This window comes from Rana temporaria, chromosome 12, assembly GCF_905171775.1.
Source record: "Rana temporaria chromosome 12, aRanTem1.1, whole genome shotgun sequence".
Classification (NCBI taxonomy): Eukaryota; Metazoa; Chordata; class Amphibia; order Anura; family Ranidae; genus Rana; species Rana temporaria.
Genome location: NC_053500.1, coordinates 13,601,310 through 13,626,286, shown reverse-complemented (window position 1 = coordinate 13,626,286; position 24,977 = coordinate 13,601,310). Strand labels below are relative to the sequence as shown.

The following is a 24,977-nucleotide window of genomic DNA, read 5'->3' as shown; positions in this document are numbered from 1 at the left end:
TGGGGCACAATTCCTCTTGCGAGGACACCAACGACGGGGCACAATTCCTCTCCCGAAGACACCAACGACAGGGCACAATTCCTCTCGCGAGGACACCAACGACGGGGCACAATTCCTCTCGCGAGGACACCAACGACGAGGCACAATTCCTCTCGCGAGGACACCAGCGACGGGGCACAAGTCCTTTTGCGAGGACACCAGCGGCGGGGCACAATTCCTCTCGCAAGCACACCAACGACGGGGCACAATTCCTCTCGCAAGCACACCAACGATGGGGCACAATTCCTCTCCCGAAGACACCAACAACGGGGCACAATTCCTCTCGCGAGGACACCAACGACGGGGCACAATTCCTCTCACAAGCACACCAACAACGGGGCACAATTCCTCTCGCAAGCACACCAACGACGCGGCACAATTCCTCTCGCAAGCACACCAACGATGGGGCACAATTCCTTTTGCGAGGACACCAATGACGGGGCACAATTCCCTTCACAAGAATACCAACAACGGGGCACAATTATTCCCCCCGCGAGGACAACTCCACAATTCCCTCCGAGGACATGAACGACGGGGCACAATAAAATCAATTGATGGAGCACAATTCCTCCAATTGACAGCAATGACAGAGCACAATTTCTCTCAATGACACCAACAATGGGGCCCAATGGCATGAATGATGTGGCACAATTCCGCCTACAGACACCATTAATGGGGCGCAATAACTTCCACTGAAACAATGAGACTTGTTTCCCCCCACCGACGTCAGGACCTCTATCCCCCCTAATTCTGAAGGACGGTAAACTGGCCCTTTTGCTTTACACAGTTTGGAGACCCCTGCTCTATGGGATCAGTCATAATAAGCCGATTGCATAAACTGACCAACTTCAATACTGATTACTGACAGGAAGTCAGCCAAATGCAAGGAAAGATGTATTTTAGTATTCCACCTCTCAGCTTAAACTTTGGCAAATAGATTTAGGAATGTTTTAGCAGGTGTGTGCGCTGGCCCCTAAATAATGATACAACATGGAGAAAGTAACACAATAAAGGGGAGGTAGGAGTGTGGTTGGGCCTACATGCACTCCATGGTACAGAGGTATGCAATAAAATATCTGTCTGATGTCATCTACAAGCACAATGGGGTCTGGGGCACACATGGCAGGGGCACACATGGCAAGGTCACACCTGGGGACAAATGTCCAACAGAAGCAAGGAAGAAAAAAAAAAAGGGGGGGGGGGGGACCCTCAAATTCAATAATAAATTGCTAGGGAATGGGTAAGAGCAAGGGACAAGAACCATCAAGGTGGCATTAGTCGGGCCTCGAACCAGTGCAGTCCAGCACGTGGCATGCACCCGTCTACATATACACAGCACTGGTCCACGCACACAACATATATGTACAGAATACATTCAATGGCAATGCATTGCTCCCTTAGCTCCCCACCAGATACTGCGGTGTGCAAGCATACACGGGCACAGGAACTGCACACATGACAGTAGGTGGCATGGCATGTGTGTGTACATGTGACATATAGGATAGTTTACACTCTAGAGACACAGACAGGTGTAGGTGGTCAGGTGACATGGGGTACATACACATCTCCCGTGTCTGGACACAACCAATCGCACAATATGAACTATGTGGACTGGCATCTGAGTAAATTAACCCAATAGCCCCCCCCTCAACCGTGACAGTCAAAGTCCCCCTCAGTCAACACTGGACTCTTCATCTTAGGATGCTTGCTGTTTTCATTTTTACTCAGATACATTCCATAAAGTCTGATCACTGATTATCCTCTGCAAAATAGGTCTTCCTTCTACCCCTCCAGTTCACAGACAATCTTTGCATCTACAAAGGGGGCGGCAGAGTCATCAAAGTGCGAAGGTTTAGGGTGCGCGGGGGGGGGGGGGGCAGCCAGAGTTAGGGCTGGCTTGTGGAGGCACTGACTGGGCGGCAGCTGATCCTGCGAATGGAGTGCAAAGCGACTGTACAGCAGCCGCGCATCAGGGAGCTGATGTTATACACTGGCTGTCCTTGGCGCCTCTCCGCGCGGCATAACCAGGCCACCGTGGGTACCACAGGGATCAGCACAGCCAATAAGTCCACTACAAAGTGACGACTCCAGTAAGTAAGCGGTGCATCAGGGACCTCTGCCTCCCCGCTTTCAGCCCCAGAGGCTCCGTCAGTGACCAGCACTACACAGCTTGAGTCAGGATTGGAGGCTTCTGGCTCTTTGGGGTCCTGGGACGTAGGGGTGCCAGCCATCTGTGACTGCAGGAGCTTCTCTAGGATTGCGTCTGGCTCAGGGGTGCCCGCAGCTTCGTCCGTCTGAACAGCACAGTCACTCATGCTGCTGGCCTGAACAGCAGCCTCAGCACACAGCGGAGGTGGTGGCACACTGAGACACAAAGGTCCCTCGCCAAGGTAGAACTCTGTGCCAGAAGAGACAGCGCTGCTGTCCGCGTACCCGCTATCCCCAGTGTCCTGAGAGTGGCGATCTCCCACGGGAGGCTCGCTGAGTTTGGTGTAGGTAGAGCTGCGGGTGAGAGAGCGGGCAGGCGAGTCCCCGGCGGAACCTCCACCTTCTGCCCCACACGGCACTCCATCCTGCGCCAACTCCATGTTCTGCAGAAGACTTTCCAGCTTACGGTTCTGCAACGTGATGTCGGCAAAATACTTCTGGACCCCCGTTTCGTTTTCTCCTAGCCTTCCCCGGACATCGTCCATGACCTCCCGGAGCTGCTGGATTTCCCTCTGTGCCGCCTTCAGCGCCAACTGCGCTTCCACCCGATGGCACTCTTCCTCTATCCAGTCCTCTTGCATCCGGCTCAGCTGGGAGCGCAGCTCATCGACCTCCGAGTCTCTGAATACGCACCGCACAGAAAACGGTTGGGGTGAGGAAGAAAAAAAAAAAAAAAAAAAACGGGATTAGTATGAGCGGACTAAACCACAATTAAATAAAACAAATTAAACCACACACAAAGCAAGTCAAAATGGAAAATAATTTCAACATATTCTATTTGTGCTCATTTTTTTTACAAATGACTGCTCATATTTTTATCACAATTCTCATATTTATATATCAATAATAGCCAGGGGCAGATCTACTGATTGTCCATCCTGACAGAAGATGGAACGGTTACATAATTTATGCTAAAGTAGGGGAGCCTGTCCAAGACACAGAAAGCAAATCTGGAACAGAGACTGCAAAAAGGGGCAGTAAAAGTATATACCGTATTTTCCGGCGTATAAGACGACTTTTTGGATGCAAAAAAATGCATCCAAAGTCGGGGGTCGTCTTATACGCCGGGTACGGTCTCCGTGCAGCTGCGATCGTTCACGATTTCAAAGCCAATCCTCTCATCCTCGGACGAGATGAGAAGGCATCCGTGATTGGCGGAACACAGAACAGAGGCGCTACTGGGAAAATTTGTGTTCCGCCAATCACAGGACACGTTGAGAAGACGGCGCGGCTTTGAAACCATGGACGCTCGCAGCAGACGGAGACTGTCACCGGCCTGCAAAACGTGAGTGATGGCACAGTGGGGGGGAAGTGGGGGCAAATGTCACTGTGGGGGCATGTAATGTGATGGCACTGTGGGGGCAAGTAATGTGATGGCACTGTGGGGGCAAGTAATGTGATGGCACTGTGGGGGCAAGTAATGTGATGGCACTGTGGGGGCATGTAATGTGATGGCACTGTGGGGGCATGTAATGTGACGGCACTGTGGGGGCATGTAATGTGACGGCACTGTGGGGGCATGTAATGTGACGGCACTGTGGGGGCATGTAATGTGATGGCACAGTGGGGGCATGTAATGTGATGGCACAGTGGGGGCATGTAATGTGATGGCACTGTGGGGGCATGTAATGTGATGGCACTGTGGGGGCATGTAATGTGATGGCACAGTGGGGGCAAGTAATGGCATAGTGAGATTTGAAAAAAGCCTGTTTCTGTCAGCGGTTGTTCTGGCTAACCCTCAGCTTCCAGACAGACTAGTAGGAAGGGGGTAGTCTTATACGGCGAGTATATCCCAAAACCAACATTTTTACTGGAAAATTAGGGGGTCGTCTTATACCCTGGAAAATACGGTAGTAAAAGAAGACATTGAATACATGCTGTAGAGCAGCACAGGGAAGCAGAAATAAAGGTTTTCTAATACAGTGGGCTGTCTGACATACTGATTAGATCTTCTCTACCTGCAGCTTCCAAGCTTCCCATAACTTTCATTACCATCTACAGGTCAAACTCCCAGGGTTTTTTTTTTATGGGTGAAGGGCAATGCAGCGAGGATCATTCTAAAAAATAATCTCAAAAGGTGCATTGGCAACACACTTTAATGCACCATGCCCTACTTTTTGATATTCCATCTAGGAGAGAGGACAGAAAACTCTGTGCAAGTTCTAAAAGTTAAAGCGTACACACAGGGTTCAGGAGAAAAAGAGAGACCGCCCTCGTCTTACCACCTTACTATATGGAAAAATCGTTGGAATGATTTACAAGATGGGATCTTACCTGTCATGTATTGCCTCCTGCATGTCCCTCAGTCTCGCCCTCAGGTGGCGGATGCAGACCTCTTTCTGCTGCAGGGGGGTGAGATATTGTTCTGGGGTGGGGGGCTTTATTCCATGGTTCTCACTGCATAGACTGTATTTATTTGACCGCCTTCATAAGAAAAAAAAAAAAAAAAAACAAACACAAAAAAAAAAAAAAAACATTAAAAAAAAAAAAAAACGGTTTAAAATCGATTTAAAAAATCTTTGTATTGCCCGATGTGTTTTCCTGAAACTCTCTTCAGGCTCCACAACCCAGTCTACAGCTTTCTCTCTCTGAGGGATAAATTACAATGAAGGGCCCACATTTTATACTGTGGACGGCACTGCTGCCTCCTGTCAGTCCGGTGTTCTATCATTATGGGTCCCCAACCCCCTATCAGATAGTGCCTGGGCCGGGCCAGGTACTGCGCGGTACAGGAGATTCAGTTTCCTGTGTTCCCGGCCGGACTGAAAGGAAGTGAGCGCTCAGTGTGCACTTCCTGTCAGTCCGACCGGGAACAGGAAACAAAATCTCCTGTAGTACCCAGCTGGACTGACAGGACTCCAGGAGGAAGGAAGAGGAGCTCGGCCACGCTACAGCCTGGGAAGGGGAAGTTGGGGGCCCCAGGCCAGCTCGGGGCCCCAAGCAATTGTTTGTTTTGCTTGTCCTGTAGCGACGGGCCTGCGGCTGCACAGAGTCCTGACCTCAACCCGATAGAACACCTTTGTGATGAATAAGAGCAGAGACTGCAGTTGCAGAGCTTTCAGGAAGCTTTTCAAGCACCATTCAACTCCAGTTTGTAAATGCTGAACACAGAGCCAAATGGAAAGGTTGATTGCCACTTTAAAGAAACTGCTAGCAGGCTTTGAACAAGCTTTCTGGAAGTGCTGAAGCCTGCTAGCAGCTTCTTAGATTTGGCAATCAACACTCCCATTAGGATCTGTGTTCAGCATTTACAAACTGAAGCCAAATGGTATTTTATGGCATACAAGATGATGCCGGTGTAAAAAAAGGCCTTCCAGGCTCTCCCTTCCCAGCACATTTCTGAACTGGGGCAAAGAGACACAGATAGCTAGATTCAGGTAGCCGGGCGCATTTTTTACGGCGGCGTAGCGTATCGTATTTACGCTACGCCGCCGTAAATCAGAGAGGCAAGTGCTGTATTCACAAAGCACTTGCCTCCTAAGTTACGGCGGTGTAGCGTAAATGGGGCCGGCGTAAGCGTGCCCAATTCAAATAAAGATGAGGGGGGCGTGTTATATGTAAATAGGTGGTGACCCGACGTCATTGACGTTTTTTACGAACGGCGCATGCGCCGCCCGTGTACATATCCCAGTGTGCATTACTCCAAAGTACGCCGCAAGGACGTATTGGTTTCGACGTGAACGTAAATTCCGTCCAGCCCCATTCACGGGCGACTCGCGCAAAAATTAAAAAATTCGACGCGGGAACGACGGCCATACTTAACATTGACTAGGCCAGCTATTTGTTCGACTAACTTTACGCTGGAAAAAGCCGTACGTAAACGACGTAAAAATAAATGTGCTGGGCGCACGTACGTTTCTGAATCGGCGTATCTAGGCATTTGCATATTCTACATCGAACGCAACGGAAGCGCCACCTAGCGACCAGCGTAAATATTGCACCCTAAGATACGACGGCGTAGGAGAGTTACGCCGCTCGTATCTTAGCCTAATTTAAGCGTATCTGGTTTCCAGAATACGCTTAAAGTTAGGACGGCGTAGATTCAGAGTTACGTCGGCGTATCTACTGATACGCCGGCGTAAAGCTTTCTGAATCTAGCCAAGAATATGAAGACAGATTTCTGCACTCTCCCTAATCAAACCCATATAAAAGTAACACTTCCCTGCTTTACAGATAATCAGACTAGTAAGCAAGCTGGGTTCACTAAGCAATTAAATGTTATGAGGTCTGGATGTTCCAGCGCTTCCCCGCTATGTGCCTATGCTGCGATTTCACAGAGAACATGCTTATTCAGCACTTTATCGCAGCTCCCTGTACTTTGCGACGGTCTCACAAGAAGGCTCATTCAGTATAATGACTACAAGGGGAAAAATAAGATATCTAGGGGAGTCAGTCACATATCAGTTCTCAGTATCTACCGGCAATCCGATTGGTTGTTAGGTCCGCTTTAAAGTCCATTGTGACCTCAGCAATGGCCATCAATAATAAACTCACTAGCAATGTAAAAAATGACAAAACTAGCAAATTAGGATTTGATTTCGATTTTTTTTTCCCCCAACGCACTTCGGTCACCCAGCTTATCATTTTCTGGGATTTGGCGACTGAGTTCTCAAGTCAGCCCGCCTGCCGAAGCCATTATAAGGGGGTTCCCCTCTCCTAGAGAGGATTATTTAGCATCCATTTCCTGATGGTGTACCATGGAAGAACCATGGTGTACCATGGAAGAAAGCCAAGATATCCCATATCAGCCTAAGACCCCTTTCACACTAAGGAGTTTTTCAGGCGGTACAGCGCTAAAAATAGCGCTGCTATCCCGCCTGAAAAACTCCTTCACTGCATACTCAATGTGAGAGCCCGAGGGCTTTCACGCTGAGGCGATGCGCTGGCGGGAGACAAAAAAATCTCCTGTCAGCAGCATCTTTGGAGCGGTGAGAGGAGTGGCATGTATACCGCTCCTTCACCGCTCCTTCCCATTGAAAACAATGGAAACCGCGGCAATACCGCCTCTATAGAGGCGCATTGCGGGCGGTATTAACCCTTTATCGGCAGCTAGCGGGGGTTAATACCGCACCGCTAGCGGCTGATTCCCGCGGCAATCCCGGCGGTATAGCGCCGCTATTTTTAGCGGCGTTATACCGCCACCGCGGCTCCCGCCCCAGTCTGAAAGGGGCCTAACAGTAGTCAGACTAAATTAAAGTTGACACTAAAGCGCCGACTTATTTATTTTTTAAACAACAAACATATCATGCTTACCTCCACTGAGTGGCCCCGATCCTCCTCTTCTAGGGTCCCACAGCGGCTCTCGTGGCTCCTCCCGCAATAGATAACCCCCTCTGGGAAGCTCTCTCCCAAGGGGGGGTTACCTTGCGGGCGCACTCCCGTGCCATACAAATCGGCGTCCATAATCACCCATTGTATGACTCGGCCCCACCCCCCGGCAGCCGCATCATTGGATGTGATTGACAGCAGCGGGAGCCAATGGCTGTGCGGTTATCAATCTATCCAATGAAGAGCCGATCAGGCATAGGGAGAACGACACGGGATTGCGCCCATGGAAATTCGGGGCTCAGGTTAGTAAAACAGGGGTTGGGGTGGGGGGCTTTGGGGTGGTGACTGCAAGGCTTCTTTTTTTTTACCTATTTGCATAGGATGCATTAAGGTGAAAAAACACTAAAGTTTACAACCCCTTTAACCCATTTCAATTTAGCTTTTACTTTTATTTTATATGTAGCTTTTAATGCCATTTACTAGGCCCTTTTTAAAAAAATACAAAATCAGCTGCCAGATTGTTTCCGATTATCAGTTGCTGTACCTGGAAGAAGGACTGCTATCACTTCCTTTGTAGGAGCCGGAGGTGCTACTGCTAAGAGAGGATGTTCCATACGGGTCCCTCATAGAGGCAGGAGGCGAAGCTCGCCTGTAAGGGGGAAAACATAAAAAACAACAAATTTTGCAAAGCACAGCAACTGGTAACAAAAAATAAATAAATAAAAAAAGTTTACATGAAGCAGAAGGCAGACTTACCTACGCGAACCAATAGACGGCCTCCTGCCTCCAGGGACAGACATTGGGGCACTGCAGCAAGGGGACACGATAGGGCGGCAGAGAGCGCCTCCTACAGTAGGAAATAAAATAGTTGCAGCATAGACTGGCTAAAAAAAGACAGACCATTTCTGAAACCAAACACAAAAGTAATTTTTTTAACATAAAAAAAAACGAAACATCCTGCCATTAAACTCCTTGTTCAGGTGCTTCCCGTTATAGGGCGGCAACGCGCTTTTCTCGTCTCCAAACTATATCCCTGCATTGTCACATGAGACTAAGGCCCCTTTCACACGGAGGCTTATTTCAGGCGCATAAATAACGCCTGAAATAATTCTGCCCCAGCATCCTCAATGTGAAATCCCGAGGGAAGCGATGCGCTGGCGGGAGGAAAAAAAATCTCCTGCAAGCAGCATCTTTGGAGCGGGGTGTTTGCCGCTCCTTCCCATTCCTGCAGAGGCGCATTGCCGGCGGTATTAACCCTTTTTCGGCCGCTAGCAGGGGTACAAACCGCACCGATAGCGGCCGAATATCGCGGTAAATACGATGGTATATCGACGCTAAAAATTGGGTCGCTATACCGCACCTCCCGTGCCCAGTGTGAAAGGGGCCTACAAGTGCATGCAGACAGAAGTGGCTGAAAAGAGGGCGTCAAGAGATCAGCAGCACCGGAGGTAAAAAAATAAATACAAATAAAATTTAAAATGTATAAACTGGTTAAAGCACACCAGTCCATGTTCACGCTGTAAAACTGGAACTCTATTCTGCCACCTCCAGCTCACTCTTGCTGTCATTTGTAAACACAGAGCACACCCTGCGCTCTGTACCTAGTTCACCCCTGAACCTAGTTTCTAGCGCACCCCTTAACCCTGCGCCTAGTACCTAGCGCACCCCTGTACCCTGTACCTAGCGCACCCCTGAACCCCCTGAACCTATTTTCTAGCGCACACCTGAACCCTGCGCCTAGTGCCTAGCGCACCCCTGAACCCTGCGCACCCTGAACCCTGCGCCCTGTACCTAGCGCAAAAGACACAAACTCCTGCGCACGGGTGGGTTGTCCGACAGTTAGTCACTATTTCCACATGAGAACTTCCACAAAGTCAAAACTGGTAACAAAGGCCTTGCTGCCCTTCAGGGATGGGGAACATCCTAGCAGAGAACAAAAAGAAGAAAAAATGAAAGGCACACCAGCCTAGTATACACTAGGCTGGTGTGCCTTTCTTTTTTTCTTCTTTTTCTTACCGTTTGACAGTTTAATAAATGGATAAAATAAAAATTAAACTACTCACAAACGAGATAGTAAAAAAGGCTTGTCAACAACGGTATGATGATAGATAACCCTCGAGCCGCAATCCCAGATAGGGGGGGGGGGGGAGAGACGTATGTCACTGCCGGCTGACGCGTTTCAAGGCAGCAGAGGGCTCTTCATCAGAGCTCAGCTGTACCTAGCGCACCCCAGATACAACTGGCCCTTTGGGGGCAACCATAACGCTGAAGTGGCCAGTGATGATATAGAGTTTGACACCCCTGGATTAAAGGGTTTACATAATCCAGAATACTATACAAGGCAAAAGCAGGGGAAGGGTCTGAACTAAATGTATTGTAATAAATACATTTAAAAGGGGGCCCTGCAGGCAAATACCATCACGTGCCAATATGCGCCGCATGATGTCAGACTTACCTTTAAAAAAAGGAACCCCCTAGCTCCCTTTAAATGGACAGGCGGCAATGACCTTGGGAGCCGCCACCACCACCGCATTGCGCTCTCTACATTCACGGCGCACTCAGTGTTCTGTGATTACAGACGGTACAGCACATGCGCCAGTGACGTCATCGGCTTGAGCCAATGATAATATCTAGAAAATGGCCCAAGTTCAGGCCGTTTCAAAAGCACCTACTGGGAAGACTTACCTTTTAGACAGGAATATATATTTTTTTATTGATATTTTTTATTAAATTTTTATGGTTGAAACAAATGGACTTGTGCCTTTTCCCAACCCAACTATGCAACTTTGTAACAAACGGACCTGTAGGACAATTTATTACCAATATTTTTATTTATTTTTTTAAAGGGAGTTGTTTCTAGAAACAATACTTAAAACTACAACTTTACTAAATGCAAAATTAAAAATAGGGAGAGATTCCAAATAAAACCGAACTGCTTGGAATCGGCTCAGATCTGTAGCTTCCAAGCTTTCACTATCAGCAGCTCAGCAAGGGCTCCGCACAACAACACTATATCCTGATTAATAAATCATAATGCTATTACTAAAAGGATAAAGAAACACATCAGGAATCTGGCAAATGCAACAAATTATCTTTATCAGGGAATTATCAGTTTGCCTGAATATGAATATGCTTCTACAGTATGTCCAACTTGAGGAGAACCAGGCTGTTCACTTTCTGCTTATGAATTGTTTGGTAGATCAGACACATTTGTGTATATAATATATATATATATATACACACACATATACACACACACACACACACACACACACACACACACACACGTGTGTGTTTGAGCTTTGGGGGGCAAACCCATGGATTCATGTAGCCAGATTCATAGAGAGTTACGCCGGCGTATCAGTAGATACGCCGACCTAACTCGGAATCTGCGCCGTCGTAAGTTTAAGTGTATGCTCAAACTGAGATACACTTAAACCTAGCTAAGATACGACGGCCTGCGCCGTCGTATCTTAGGGTGCAATAATTAGGCTGGCCGCTAGGTGGCGCTTCTGTTGAGTTCGGCATAGAATATGAAAATTACTAGATACGCCGATTCACAAACGTACGTGCGCCCGTCGCAGTAAAGATACGCCGTTTCCGTAAGAGGTACGCCGGCGTAAAGATAAAGCTGCCCCCTAGGCGTAGCCAATGTTAAGTATGGCCGTCGTTCCCGCGTCTAAATTTGAAATTTTTACGTCGTTTGCGCAAGTCGTCCGTGAATGGGGCTGGACGTAATTTACGTTCACGTTGAAAACCAATGACGTCCTTGCGGCGTACTTTGGAGCAATGCACACTGGGATATGTACACGGACGGCGCATCAATCACGTCGGGTCACCAATCATTTCCATGAAACACGCCCCCCCATCCTCATTTGAATTAGGCGCGTTTACGCCGGCCACATTTACGCTACGCCGCCGTAAGTTAGGAGGAAAGTGCTTTGTGAATACAGTACTTGCCTCTCTGACTTTAAGGCGGCGTAGCGTAAATACGATACGCTACGCCGCCTTAAAGATGCGGCATCCTACCTGACTGGCTAATGGTTTTTGGTGACAAAGCTATCCAGCTATAGTCTGTATAAATATAACACACTTCTATGATTGGTAAATGTAAAGGTCTCATGAATGAATGTCTAACATAGGAAGCCACCAACCAGAAAGCGGCTCCACCAACACCTGCAGTGTAAAAGCATTACAAACGTTTCTGGTTTGGGGCACTTTGATGAATGAAGTCTGATCCATTATTTACCAATAGACAATCCGGCGAGGTACTTCATGCAATTCACTCACTTGGCTGATCAAAGTGCTATGAAGTAATTGCATCACTTATTGATTTCATTTCACTAAGAGCTCCTGGCAAGTGAAAGCAACAGACCTCCAGTGCTGAGGAACTACAAATACCAGGAGACAGCATTTAGTGTTGATGTTGGACCTTGTAGCTCCTCAACACCCAATTTCTGATCGTCCAGTTTTTTTTTTTTTTACCCGACAAAAACTATTATCTGACTTCCATTCTCTACATCTAGAGTTAAAATGGATTAAAAAATTCATGAGATTTGAGCTGGGCACATATATCTGTAGTGTTTTCTCATCTCTTTTCAAAGCACTGTGTCCCATGGCTTTCTCCTGCTTCATTCTTCTATCAGCCTGATAACTTCTGACAAGTTCTCCGACCATAGGTGTGCACAGTCTCTTACATTAGGGTGTGCACCCCAAAGCTCAAACATACACTACCGATCACCCACGGCGTTCATTCACAAAGGAAAGGGACCGGTAAATTACACATTTACCACCCCTTCCCCCACTCATCCTAATACTTCCCCTCAGCAACAGCTGGCAGGAGAGGAGGGAAGTTGGCAGCACTGTGGGGGGAAGCAAGGGCAGTAGGGGGGTTCTGTGCTGCACAGGGCGATTAGGGTGTGCCTGGGCATACCTGGCACACGCCTATGTCTCCGACACATGATAAAACCAGGCTGAATTTTGTGTCAGGGTGGGTTAGCAGAGAGCTTGTCTATTCACAGCACAGCCCTGCCTATGTGGAGGGGGATGTGTGCCTTTCCTCCAATCAGCTGTCTTACAGTATATGACAAGAATACTGATTCCCACAGGTGACTCAGGAAGAGAAAATTCCAACAGGACATGCACTTTCTAAACAGTATATAAAGCTTAAGACAGTAGATATACATGTAAAAACTTATGTAGGGGGATTTGTTTCATCTCTGTGTATCATCTGAGGCTGTTCACTTCACTGGGTATATGCGAGGGTTTACATCCACTTTAATACTAAAAGTCTAATTCTTTTAGGTTATATAATAATTCAAATTAAATATTTTTTCTTATCACACGTAATAAGTGAATAGGTTGATTTTCAAACTTAACATTTTTGGGGGATATTTATTACAGCAAAAAGGAAAAAAATATAGATTTTTTTTCAAAATTGTCGCTCTAGTTTTGTTTATAGCGCAAAAAATAAAAACCGCAGATGTGATCAAATACCAAAGCTCTATTTGTGGGAAAAAAAGGACGCCAATTTTGTTTGGGAGCCACGTCGCACGACCGCGCAATTGTCAGTTAAAGTGACGCAGTGCCGAATCGCAAAAACTGTCCGGGTCCTTTACCTGCATTTTGGTCCGGGTCTTAAGTGGTTAAAGGGGTTGTAAACTCTCAGGATTTTTGACCTTCTTTAAAGTGGAGTTCTGCAAAAAATTTAAAATAAATTAAAAAGTCAGCAGCTACAAATACTGCAGCTGCTGACTTTTAATATATGGACACTTACCTGTCCTGGGCACCCGCGATGTCAGCACCTGAAGCTGATCTGTCCCTTGGCTCGAGACACCACCATCTTCGGTAAGGAAATCAGAAAGTGAAGCCTTGCGGCTTCACAGACTGGTTCCCTACTGCGCATGCGCGAGTCACACTGCACGATCCCAATGGTCCCTGCTGTCTTCTGGGACCTGTGCATCTCCCAGGAAGGGGGGGGGGAATCGGAGGAGGCGCCAGACGTGGCATAGGTCGCCATGGCAACCTATGCCCGGAAATGGGAGAAAATACCTGGATTAGACAGGCATCTGCTTCCTCCTCCTCCCCCCTGAAAGGTGCCAAATGTGACACCGGAGCGGGGGAATCTCAAAAGTGGAAGTAAAATGTTTGGGTGGAACTTCGCTTTAAAGGTGAAAATCCCCCCTTTTATTACCCAAGCCAGGGACGAGCACACCAGCTCCAGCCGGTATTTCGGGTCTTGACTAGATAGATTTATAGCAGCGCAGCCATTGGCTCCCGCTGCTGTCAATCAAATCCAAAGACGCAGGGGGCAGAGCAGAGTCCTGCTGTCTGTGTCAATGGACGCAGCAGCAGGAGGAGACGGGGGGGGCACACCCGCACAGGTGCACCGAGGGAGACTTGCTCTCCAACGGGGCACTCGAGAAGAGGAGGAGCCAGGAGCGCCGCTGAGGGACCCCAGGAGGAGGTGGATCGGGGCCACTTTGTGCAAAACCAACTGCACAGAGGAGGTAAATATAACATGTTTGTTTGTTTTTTTTTTTTTTGTTTTTTTTATGAAGAAAAAAAAAAACCCCTTAAAGTGGAGGTTCACCCGAAAAGTTAATGTTTAACCTTAGATTGAGGCTCATTTTGTCTAGGGGAATCGGCTAGTTTTTTTAAAATCGAAGCAGTACTTACCGTTTTAGAGAGCGATCTTCTCCGCCGCTTCCGGGTATGGGCTGCGGGACTGGGCGTTCCTACTTGATTGACAGGCTTCCGACGGTCGCATACATCGCGTCACGATTTTCCGAAAGTAGCCGAACGTCGGTGCGCAGGCGCCGTATAGAGCCGCACCGACGTTCGGCTTCTTTCGGCTACTCGTGACGCGATGTATGCGACCGTCGGAAGCCTGTCAATCAAATAGGAACGCCCAGTCCCGCAGCCCATACCCGGAAGCAGCGGAGAAGATTGCTCTCTAAAACGGTAAGTACTGCTTCGATTTTAAAAAAACTACCCCATTCCCCTTGACAAAATGAGCCTCAATCTAATGTTAAAAAAAAATTTTGGTTGAACTCCCGCTTTAAGAGCCGGTTGACACAGGGATGGCACGACTTGCAGAGCGAATCGGCAAGGCGATCTGCCCACGACTTTAGAGGCGACTTGCAAAATGACTTCTGTATTGAATTCAATGCAAGTCGCCCTTGTGAAGGACTTTTTGCCTATATGCTTCAGTTTAATTCTCCCTGCTAGTTTAATGCTGTGTGTGTTAGAGGTAAAAGGTGATTTCATGTGCGACTCATTCCTCTGCCTAACAGACTGTTGAAATGTTAATTTCCCACCCCCAGCCAGCTCTCTATTTTAAAGGGTAATTGATCTATTGTGTGTGTGAAGAAGACCTGTGTTTACATGTGTCTACAGGGTCGGCTCCAAAGTGTCTGCCTATAATCTGTATGTGAGCCCCCACTGTGTGAGGGGGGGCGGAGATTGTCATTGTAACAGTTTGTAACTACATATAAGCTAGGTGTTGTACCATTAAAGTGTCTCTTGTTCCAGCAGTAAGCTTGGCTCATGTGTGGATTATTGGGCGATCCCAGGAATATTCCTCCTCGTGGAATATTGGGTGATTTTCTTTATGGGAAGAAGGGAATGTTTGGCAGGGATATCTTCCACTACCGTGACAGCCCTGAAGTCGTCCCAAAGTCATACAGGAACCTTTTTCTAAGTTGGAGCGACTTGACTCGCTCCTATTAGAACAGTTCCATTGTACAGAACGAATGGCGACTAGTCAGTCGGCTAAGTCGCACCTGTGCGAACCGGCTCTTGGATATCCTTTAAATTGACATTACAGAGGCTTAAAAATAGGAATTTCCAGGATAACTAGACATTTGTGGGCTTCAGAAAAGATGTTTGAACAATTCTGCAATCTTTATAAATAGAAATAAGCCAGAATATTTCTACCACTATAACAAGCAACTGGGAGATGTAAGCACGGTAAATCAGGAGGATGCTATATATGTGAACAATGCATGCCCACCCAGCAGGCCTCAAGTCATGATTAGGGTTTGGGGGGGGGGGGGGGGGTGATGTCATACATTGACTTGGGCATCCTGCCCTTCGCTCATCGCACATGGTTGCCCCAGCAACAGGAATGATGCTGAATTAAGATTCCAAGCTGTGTCACATTCAGCCTCTCATTTCCTCCACCCACTTCTATAGCTGGAAGCGACATGCAACACCCACAACCGAGGGCCCTGACAACTTTCCCCAGCCACGTCTAGTGAAAGACGCACCCTTTAACACCAATAATCTCCTGCAAATGCACAACATAAATCCACTTGTAGTATATGGATGTAAGAATCTGCCTTTCTGTATTAGTCCTGCAGGCATTCACTGATATCAGCACAGCCCCGGCATCCTATTTTGGGTACCTTTTGAAGAGAAAACTGCATGTAATCTGCAGCAATGACTTGCTCAGCACAGATTTGCTGTGTTCAGGACCCAAGAGATCCACCCACACATCAAACCACACTGAGGCTGCCAACACAACACAGAGCAGATGCCCCCCCAACCTTGCGGGCAGGAAAGTGAATTCCCGCCGATGGTACACACGGCTGCAGATTGTGTGACCTTCACAAATGGCGGAAACAAGCGGCCACATTGCTGCTGCAGAGTGACACCCCCCGAGGGAACGCAATGAATGTCAGAGTGCACATGGAGCGGAGGAGATAGAGAAAAGCACAAGTCAGGATACAAAGGTTATGTTATGGAGGAGGATGCCGAGGACGTGATGAAGGGAGAGGGCACAGCGCTGCTCGTGTGATCGGAATATCTGTAGATAGATATAGATCTCTATATTTCTACGTCTCTCTACGGATATTCCAATCACACAAGCAGTGTTGTGAATATATAAAATCAAACATCCCGGGGGAAGGGGGGACTCTCCTCAATGGGAATAGGTAAGGCCCTGTGCACTGTGTCCAAGGGAGCTCAGTCAATGCAATCCAAGCAGTCCTAAAGCAAGCAAACAGCAGAGTCACAGCAAGGGTGCCACCCTATAGGGCCCTGTACACCAGGCAAGGGTGCCCCCACTACAGGGGAGCAAACAGCAGTGTCACAGGCAAGGGTGCCCCCACTACAGGGGAGCAAACAGCAGTGTCCCAGGCAAGGGTGCCACCACTACATGGGAGCAAACAGCAGTGTCACAGGCAAGGGTGCCCTCACCACAGGGGAGCAAACAGCAGCGTCACAGGCAAGGGTGCCCCCACTACAGGGGAGCAAACAGCCGTGTCACAGGCAAGGGTGCCACCACTACAGGGGCGCAAAAAGCAGTGTCACAGGCAAGGGTGCCCCCACTACAGGGGAGCAAACAGCAGTGTCACAGGCAAGGGTGCGACCACTACAGGGGAGCAAACAGCAGTGTCACAGCAAGGGTGCCCCCACTACAGGGGCGCAAACAGCAGGGTCACAGGCAAGGGGCCACCACTACAGGGGAGCAAACAGCAGCGTCACAGGCAAGGGTGCCCCCACTAAAGGGGAGCAAACAGCCGTGTCACAGGCAAGGGTGCCCCCACTACAGGGGCGCAAACAGCCGTGTCACAGGCAAGGGTGCCCCCACGACAGGGGCGCAAACAGCAGTGTCACAGACAAGGGTGCCACCACTACAGGGGCGCAAAAAGCAGTGTCACAGGCAAGGGTGCCCCCACTACAGGGGAGCAAACAGCAGTGTCACAGGCAAGGGTGCGACCACTACAGGGGAGCAAACAGCAGTGTCACAGCAAGGGTGCCCCCACTACAGGGGCGCAAACAGCAGGGTCACAGGCAAGGGTGTGACCACTACAGGGGAGCAAACAGCAGTGTCACAGCAAGGGTGCCCCCACTACAGGGGAGCAAACAGCAGTGTCACAGGCAAGGGTGCCCCCACTACAGGGGCGCAAACAGCAGCGTCACAGGCAAGGGTGCCCCCACTACAGGGGCGCAAACAGCAGCGTCACAGGCAAGGGTGCCACCACCACAGGGGAGCAAACAGCAGTGTCACAGGCAAGGGTGCCACCACTACAGGGGAGCAAACAGCAGTGTCACAGGCAAGGGTGCCACCACTACAGGGGCGCAAACAGCAGTGTCACAGGCAAGGGTGCCACCACTACAGGGGCGCAAACAGCAGTGTCACAGGCAAGGGTGCCACCACTACAGGGGAGCAAACAGTGTCACAGGCAAGGGTGCCACCACTACAGGGGAGCAAACAGCAGTGTCACAGGCAAGGGTGCCACCACTATAGGGTCCACCAGGCAAGGGGCCCCTAGAAACCACAGACGTCTTTGCATAAATCAGAGTTGCTCTTTCTCCAACAGAAAAGCAAGATGGTCAATGTAAGGCAAGGTGACCCTCCTGATCAATGGGGTCTTTAATAATAAAAAGGCATGGGGGGGGGGGGTCTATTTACTAAAACAGGAGAGTGAAAACCAATCGGCATCCAGGTTATTTTTTATTTTATTTTTTCTTCAAAGCTTCATTGAGCAAGCTGAATTTAGACCCCGATTGGCTGCCATGCAGAGCTGCACCAGATTTTGCATTCTCCAGTTTTAGTAAATCAACCCCAATGTGTTCTTAGACACTTTTCACACAGAGGCAGCTTCCATGCGTTTTAGCGCTAGAAATAGCGCCCTGTAAACTGCCTCCCATTCTCTGCAATGTGTGCTTATACACCCGGGCCGGTGCGCTTGTGGGACGTTCAGAAAAGTCCTGCAAGTAAAGTCTTTGGGGCGGGTTTGGAGCGATGTATACAGCCCATTGCAATGAAAGCGGTGCAACGTGGGAGATTTTAACCCCTCCTTTGGGAGTTAAAAGTGCCCTGCCATCGGCCAAAAAGCGGCGGCCTCAGTGTGAGAGGGGTCTAAATGCACCAATACACCTGTCAAAATTTTTTTTGTCGAATGCAGTTTAGAAAAATAAATACATGGTCATGAGAGAAACATGCACATGCACATACTGCAGCTGCTGACGTTTAATAAATGGACACGTACCCGTTCTGGAGTCCAGCGATGTTGGCACTGCAGCTGTCGGGTGCATGACACCATTGCGAGTAAAGGAATCCGGCAGTGAAGCCTTATGGCTTCACACCAGGAACCCTACTGCGCATGCGCTCCGCTGTGCTCCTCGCTCCTACTGGCCCGGCGAAGGAGGAGGGAGCCCCAGCAATGGCAGAGATACCCGCGGCTGCGACTCCCGGAAGTGGGAATAGGATACCTGTGAAAGACAAGTATGCTGTCCCCCCTCGAAAGGTGCCAAATGTGGCACCGGAGGGGGAGGAGCACAACAAGCGGAAGTTGCACTTTTGGGTAGAACACCACTTTAACCTTTCAATTTATCATCCATTCGGCAGGAGTTTTCCAAACTTTTCCTTCGATTTTTTTTTTCTGGGCTCAAAAATGTCACAATCGATTTTGAATTTGTGCCAATTAACCGGACGATAAAAACACAAAACAACCAAATGACAGATTTTCAAACTACATTGTTTGCCTCCTGTATGGGCACCATTGGTCCCAAGTTCACAACAATGTACAAATGAAGTAAACTACCCAAATGGCACAAAAAAAAAAACTTTTTTTGTCCAGCTCTTTTTACAATCGATCAGATTTATCAGGCAACAAATTCTCCAAGTTGTAACCATTGTTCAAATTGTAACATAAGAGTGCGAAAAGATACTTTTGTGATTGATAAAAAAAAAAAATTATATATATTATAGATTTTTTTTGTTTATTTTTATCAATCACACCAACAGTATCTTTTCACACTGTATATATATATATAGATAGATAGATAGATAGATAGAGACAGAGAGAGAGAGAGAGAGAGAGAGAGAGAGAGAGAGAGATATTTCCCCCCCTTTAAATATTATTAGTTTTATTTTTTTATATACACACACACACACACACTTCTGCAAACAGGTGTCAGGACATCCACCCCAAATGACATGACCATCCCATTAACCTGTCGAAAATGGTTGAACTGGACCGACTCCAGTATTCACTGACCACACAAACACTGAGATGTAAATATATATGGAAGGCAGAACAATCACATTAGAACCTATAGAATTATCAGCACTATATCCAGAGGAAGTGAGAGTGCCAAACATTGATACATTGTATCCACACTGATCATCTGCCCACCCACTGCACACACACATACCGATCACCTGCACCTACCTACTCTCTACTTAACCATCTGCACACACCTACCTACCCACACACACTAGTCACCTGGCTGCACACATCTACCTACCACTTAACCACCTGCCCCTATCCTGCACTAAACACATACCGATTACCTGCCCCTATCCTTCACACCTACCTACCCACCCACACTAATTACCTGGCTGCACACACCTACCTAACCATACTAACTACCTGGCTGCACACATCTACCTACCCATACTAGTTACCTGGCTGCGCACATCTACCTACCCATACTAGTTACCTGGCTGCGCACATCTACCTACCCATACTAGTTACCTGGCTGCGCACATCTACCTACCCATACTAGTCACCTGGCTGCGCACATCTACCTACCCATACTAGTTACCTGGCTGCGCACATCTACCTACCCATACTAGTCACCTGGCTGCACACATCTACCTACCCATACTAGTCACCTGGCTGCGCACATCTACCTACCCATACTAGTCACCTGGCTGCGCACATCTACCTACCCATACTAGTTACCTGGCTGCGCACATCTACCTACCCATACTAGTCACCTGGCTGCGCACATCTACCTACCCATACTAGTCACCTGGCTGCGCACATCTACCTACCCATACTAGTTACCTGGCTGCGCACATCTACCTACCCATACTAGTTACCTGGCTGCGCACATCTACCTACCCATACTAGTCACCTGGCTGCGCACATCTACCTACCCATACTAGTCACCTGGCTGCGCACATCTACCTACCCATACTAGTCACCTGGCTGCGCACATCTACCTACCCATACTAGTCACCTGGCTGCGCACATCTACCTACCCATACTAGTTACCTGGCTGCACACATCTACCTACCCATACTAGTCACCTGGCTGCACACATCTACCTACCCATACTAGTCACCTGGCTGCGCACATCTACCTACCCATACTAGTCACCTGGCTGCGCACATCTACCTACCCATACTAGTCACCTGGCTGCGCACATCTACCTACCCATACTAGTCACCTGGCTGCGCACATCTACCTACCCATACTAGTCACCTGGCTGCGCACATCTACCTACCCATACTAGTCACCTGGCTGCACACATCTACCTACCACTTAACCACCTGCCCCTATCCTGCACTAAACACATATCAATTACCTGCCCCTATCCTTCACACCTACCTACCCACCCATACTAATTACCTGGCTGCACACACCTACCTAACCATACTAATTACCTGGCTGCACACATCTACCTACCCATACTAATTACCTGGCTGCACACACCTACCTAACCATACTAATTACCTGGCTGCGCACATCTACCTACCTGGACACATCTACCCACACTAATTACCTGCACACATCTACGTACCTACCTACCCACCCACCACTTAACCACCTGCCCCTATCCCGCACACACCCACCCACATCACCTGCTTAAAATAACTATATGAAGACACAAAGCTGGTGATTGCCTCCGCCCACATGCACCCACCCCGATCTGTGTCCCCCTTGGCCCGGGCGGTGTCACCTGCGGGGCTCTGCATGATGGTGCCGCAGCTCCGGCCGGCGGAGGAGGAGGAGTGGTTGGGGGGGAGGGAGGAGAGGGGGACACCAGAGAGGGGGGGCGGAGTCTGTGCGTCATCTCACTTTCACTTAAAGACACAGAGCAAGGAAGATTCATGTCGTACAGCAGATGAGAATTGTGCTGTGTGTAGAGGTCTATGAAGCCTGCTGTACTGCACACAGCTATGGAGATCCTGCTTCCCATGGATTCCCATATTGCCCTCCTTTCCTTATCTGGTGGTCACCATCAGTGGGCGCTGGTGCTCAAATTTTTGGGGGGAGCGAAAACAAACTGAAAAAATTCTAAAAAATACTGGAAAAAAAAACATCAATTGCAGCCACTGTGCCCATCAAATGCTGCCACTGTGCCCATCAATTACAGCCAATGCCCCCATAAAATGCTGCCAATGTGCCCATAAAGTGCCGCCACTCACTGTGACCCATCAAATGGTGCTACTGTGCCCATCAAATGCTGCCACTGTGCCCATCAAATGCTGCCAATGTCCCCATCAAATGCTGCCAATGTGCCCATAAAGTGCCACTACTCACTGTGCCCCATCAAATGCTGCTACTGTGCCCCATCAAATGCTGCCACTGTGCCCCATCAAATGCCCACCACTGTGCCCATCAAATGCCCACCACTGTGCCCATCAATTACAGCCAATGTCCCCATAAAATGCTACCAATGTGCCCATAAAGTGCCGCCACTCACTGTGCCCCATCAAATGCTGCTACTGTGCCCCATCAAATGCTGCCACTGTGCCCCATCAAATGCCCACCACTGTGCCCATCAAATGCCCACCACTGTGCCCCATCAAATGCCCACCACTGTGCCCCATCAAATGCCCGCCACTATGCCCATCAAATGCTGCCACTGTGCCCCATCAAATGCCCGCCACTGTGCCCATCAATTACAGCCAATCTCCCCATAAAATGCTGCCAATGTGCCGCCACACACTGTGCCCCATCAAATGCTGCTACTGTGCCCATCAAATGCCGCCACTGTGCCCATCAAAATCTGCCACTGTGACCCCCCCCCCCGCCCGCTGGCTGTCTGACCAGCACTTACCCTATCTCGGTGGCGGGTTAGGCAGTGAGTGACGGCGGCGAGCTGTGTCCTCCATGCGTCTCCTACCTTCCTCCTGGTATTAGACTCGCCCTTCTTGATTGGCGCAGAGGCGGTTCCATGTTCATTCACTTTTTTAACATATTTGGGTGGACTTCGAGAGCAATGCTTTGTGCTCTGAGTCCATCCTTTTTTGTAGCCTATGGCTCTAATCAGGTGCCTCAAAAATACACCCCCGCCGCTGTAATTCAGGCGCCCGGCATCCGAAAAGGGGCCGGATGCCTAAATAGCGGGTGGCAGCGGCCATGGATAGATTCATGCAATGCATGAATCTATCCATTATTCATAGAGGGGGGTGGCTGGAGAGAGGGGGCAGTGCCCGTGTGCCCTTAATGGACGCATCGGCTCTGGTCACCATAGACATGCTACATATCTTTGGTAAAAAAATCCCAATAAGCGTATATGGTTTGTGCAAAAGTTATATCACCTACAAACTATGGGATGTTTTTTTTTACTAGTAATGGCGGCGATCAGCGACTTATAATGGGACTGCGACATTGCGGTGGACAAATTGGACACATAGCTGACACTTTTTGGGGACCAGTAACACTAATACAGTAATCAGTGCAAAAAAATATATGCACTCTCACTGTACTAATGACACTGGCAGGGAAGGGGTTAACATCAGGGGTGATCAAAGGGTTAAATGTGTGCCTAAAATGTGCTTGGGTACTGTGGGGGAGGTGCTTGTACTATGGGAAGGCAGAGATCTGTTTTCCTGCTTTGCAGAAACACAGGATCAGTACATTCCCCTCTCACAGACTGCCGTTCTGCCTGTCTCCCAAACAGGGGGGGGAGGGCTGGCAGCCTTAGGCCTGGGGGGCAAGTCCAGTCAAGTGGCCCATAGAGCGTGGAAAAGTGATGGATCAAGGAAAACAGTCTAAGATTTTTCATGATCACATTAGTCCGCACAGAGGCCCCCCTTACATCAGAGTCCGCACAGAGGCCCCCCTTACATCAGAGTCCGCACAGAGGCCCCCCTTACATCAGAGTCCACACAGAGGCCCCCCCTTACATCAGAGTCCGCACAGAGGCCCCCCCTTACATCAGAGTCCGCACAGAGGCCCCCTTACATCAGAGTCCGCACAGAGGCCCCCCTTACATCAGAGTCCGCACAGAGGCCCCCTTACATCAGAGTCCGCACAGAGGCCCCCCTTACATCAGAGTCCGCACAGAGGCCCCCCCTTACATCAGAGTCCGCACAGAGGCCCCCCCTTACATCAGAGTCCGCACAGAGGCCCCCCCTTACATCAGAGTCCGCACAGAGGCCCCCCTTACATCAGAGTCCGCACAGAGGCCCCCCTTACATCAGAGTCCGCACAGAGGCCCCCCTTACATCAGAGTCCGCACACAGGCCCCCCTTACATCAGAGTCCACACAGAGGCCCCCCCTTACATCAGAGTCCGCACAGAGGCCCCCCCTTACATCAGAGTCCGCACAGAGGCCCCCTTACATCAGAGTCCGCACAGAGGCCCCCCTTACATCAGAGTCCGCACAGAGGCCCCCTTACATCAGAGTCCGCACAGAGGCCCCCCTTACATCAGAGTCCGCACAGAGGCCCCCCTTACATCAGAGTCCACACAGAGGCCCCCCCTTACATCAGAGTCCGCACAGAGGCCCCCCCTTACATCAGAGTCCGCACAGAGGCCCCCCCTTACATCAGAGTCCGCACAGAGGCCCCCCCTTACATCAGAGTCCGCACAGAGGCCCCCCCTTACATCAGAGTCCGCACAGAGGCCCCCCTTACATCAGAGTCCGCACAGAGGCCCCCCTTACATCAGAGTCCGCACAGAGGCCCCCCTTACATCAGAGTCCGCACAGAGGCCCCCCTTACATCAGAGTCCGCACAGAGGCCCCCCTTACATCAGAGTCCGCACAGAGGCCCCCCCTTACATCAGAGTCCGCACAGAGGCCCCCCCTTACATCAGAGTCCGCACAGAGGCCCCCCCTTACATCAGAGTCCGCACAGAGGCCCCCCTTACATCAGAGTCCGCACAGAGGCCCCCTTACATCAGAGTCCGCACAGAGGCCCCCCTTACATCAGAGTCCGCACAGAGGCCCCCCTTACATCAGAGTCCACACAGAGGCCCCCCCTTACATCAGAGTCCGCACAGAGGCCCCCCCCTTACATCAGAGTCCGCACAGAGGCCCCCCCTTACATCAGAGTCTGCACAGAGGCCCCCTTACATCAGAGTCCGCACAGAGGCCCCCCCCTTACATCAAAGTCCGCACAGAGGCCCCCCTTACATCAGAGTCCGCACAGAGGCCCCCCCTTACATCAGAGTCTGCACAGAGGCCCCCCCTTACATCAGAGTCCGCACAGAGGCCCCCCTTACATCAGAGTCCGCACAGAGGCCCCCCCCCCTTACATCAGAGTTTGCACAGAGCCCCCCCTTACATCAGAGTCGGCACAGAGCCTCCCCTTACATCAGAGTTCGCACAGAGCCCCCCCTTACATCAGAGTCGGCACAGAGCCTCCCCTTACATCAGAGTCCGCACAGAGCCTCCCCTTACATCAGAGTCCGCACAGACCCCATATACATCAGAGTCTGCACAGACCCCATATACATCAGAGTCCGCACAGACCCCATATACAT

General features: G+C 49.6%; 1 protein-coding gene across 1 annotated transcript; it reads right to left on the bottom strand.

Moving 5' to 3' along the window:
• Window positions 1–808: 808 nt before the first annotated feature.
• SNPH (syntaphilin) lies at window positions 809–21,278 on the bottom strand. The gene is made up of 5 exons (XM_040329807.1): window positions 21,220–21,278; window positions 8,272–8,362; window positions 8,060–8,164; window positions 4,522–4,671; window positions 809–2,868 (listed from the first exon to the last, which is right to left on the bottom strand). The coding sequence occupies exons 1-5, from the start codon at window positions 21,233–21,235 to the stop codon at window positions 1,926–1,928; spliced, it is 1,305 nt and encodes a 434-aa protein (XP_040185741.1). The 5' UTR covers window positions 21,236–21,278; the 3' UTR covers window positions 809–1,925.
• Between the last annotated feature and the right edge of the window lie 3,699 nt (window positions 21,279–24,977).

Coding starts and splice junctions, on each gene's coding strand:
- SNPH (XM_040329807.1), bottom strand. Junction 8,165..8,271: donor CCGTCTATTGGTTCGCGTAG/GTAAGTCTGCCT, acceptor TCCCCCTTACAG/GCGAGCTTCGCCTCCTGCCT. Junction 4,672..8,059: donor GATAGCAGTCCTTCTTCCAG/GTACAGCAACTG, acceptor TTTCTTATGAAG/GCGGTCAAATAAATACAGTC.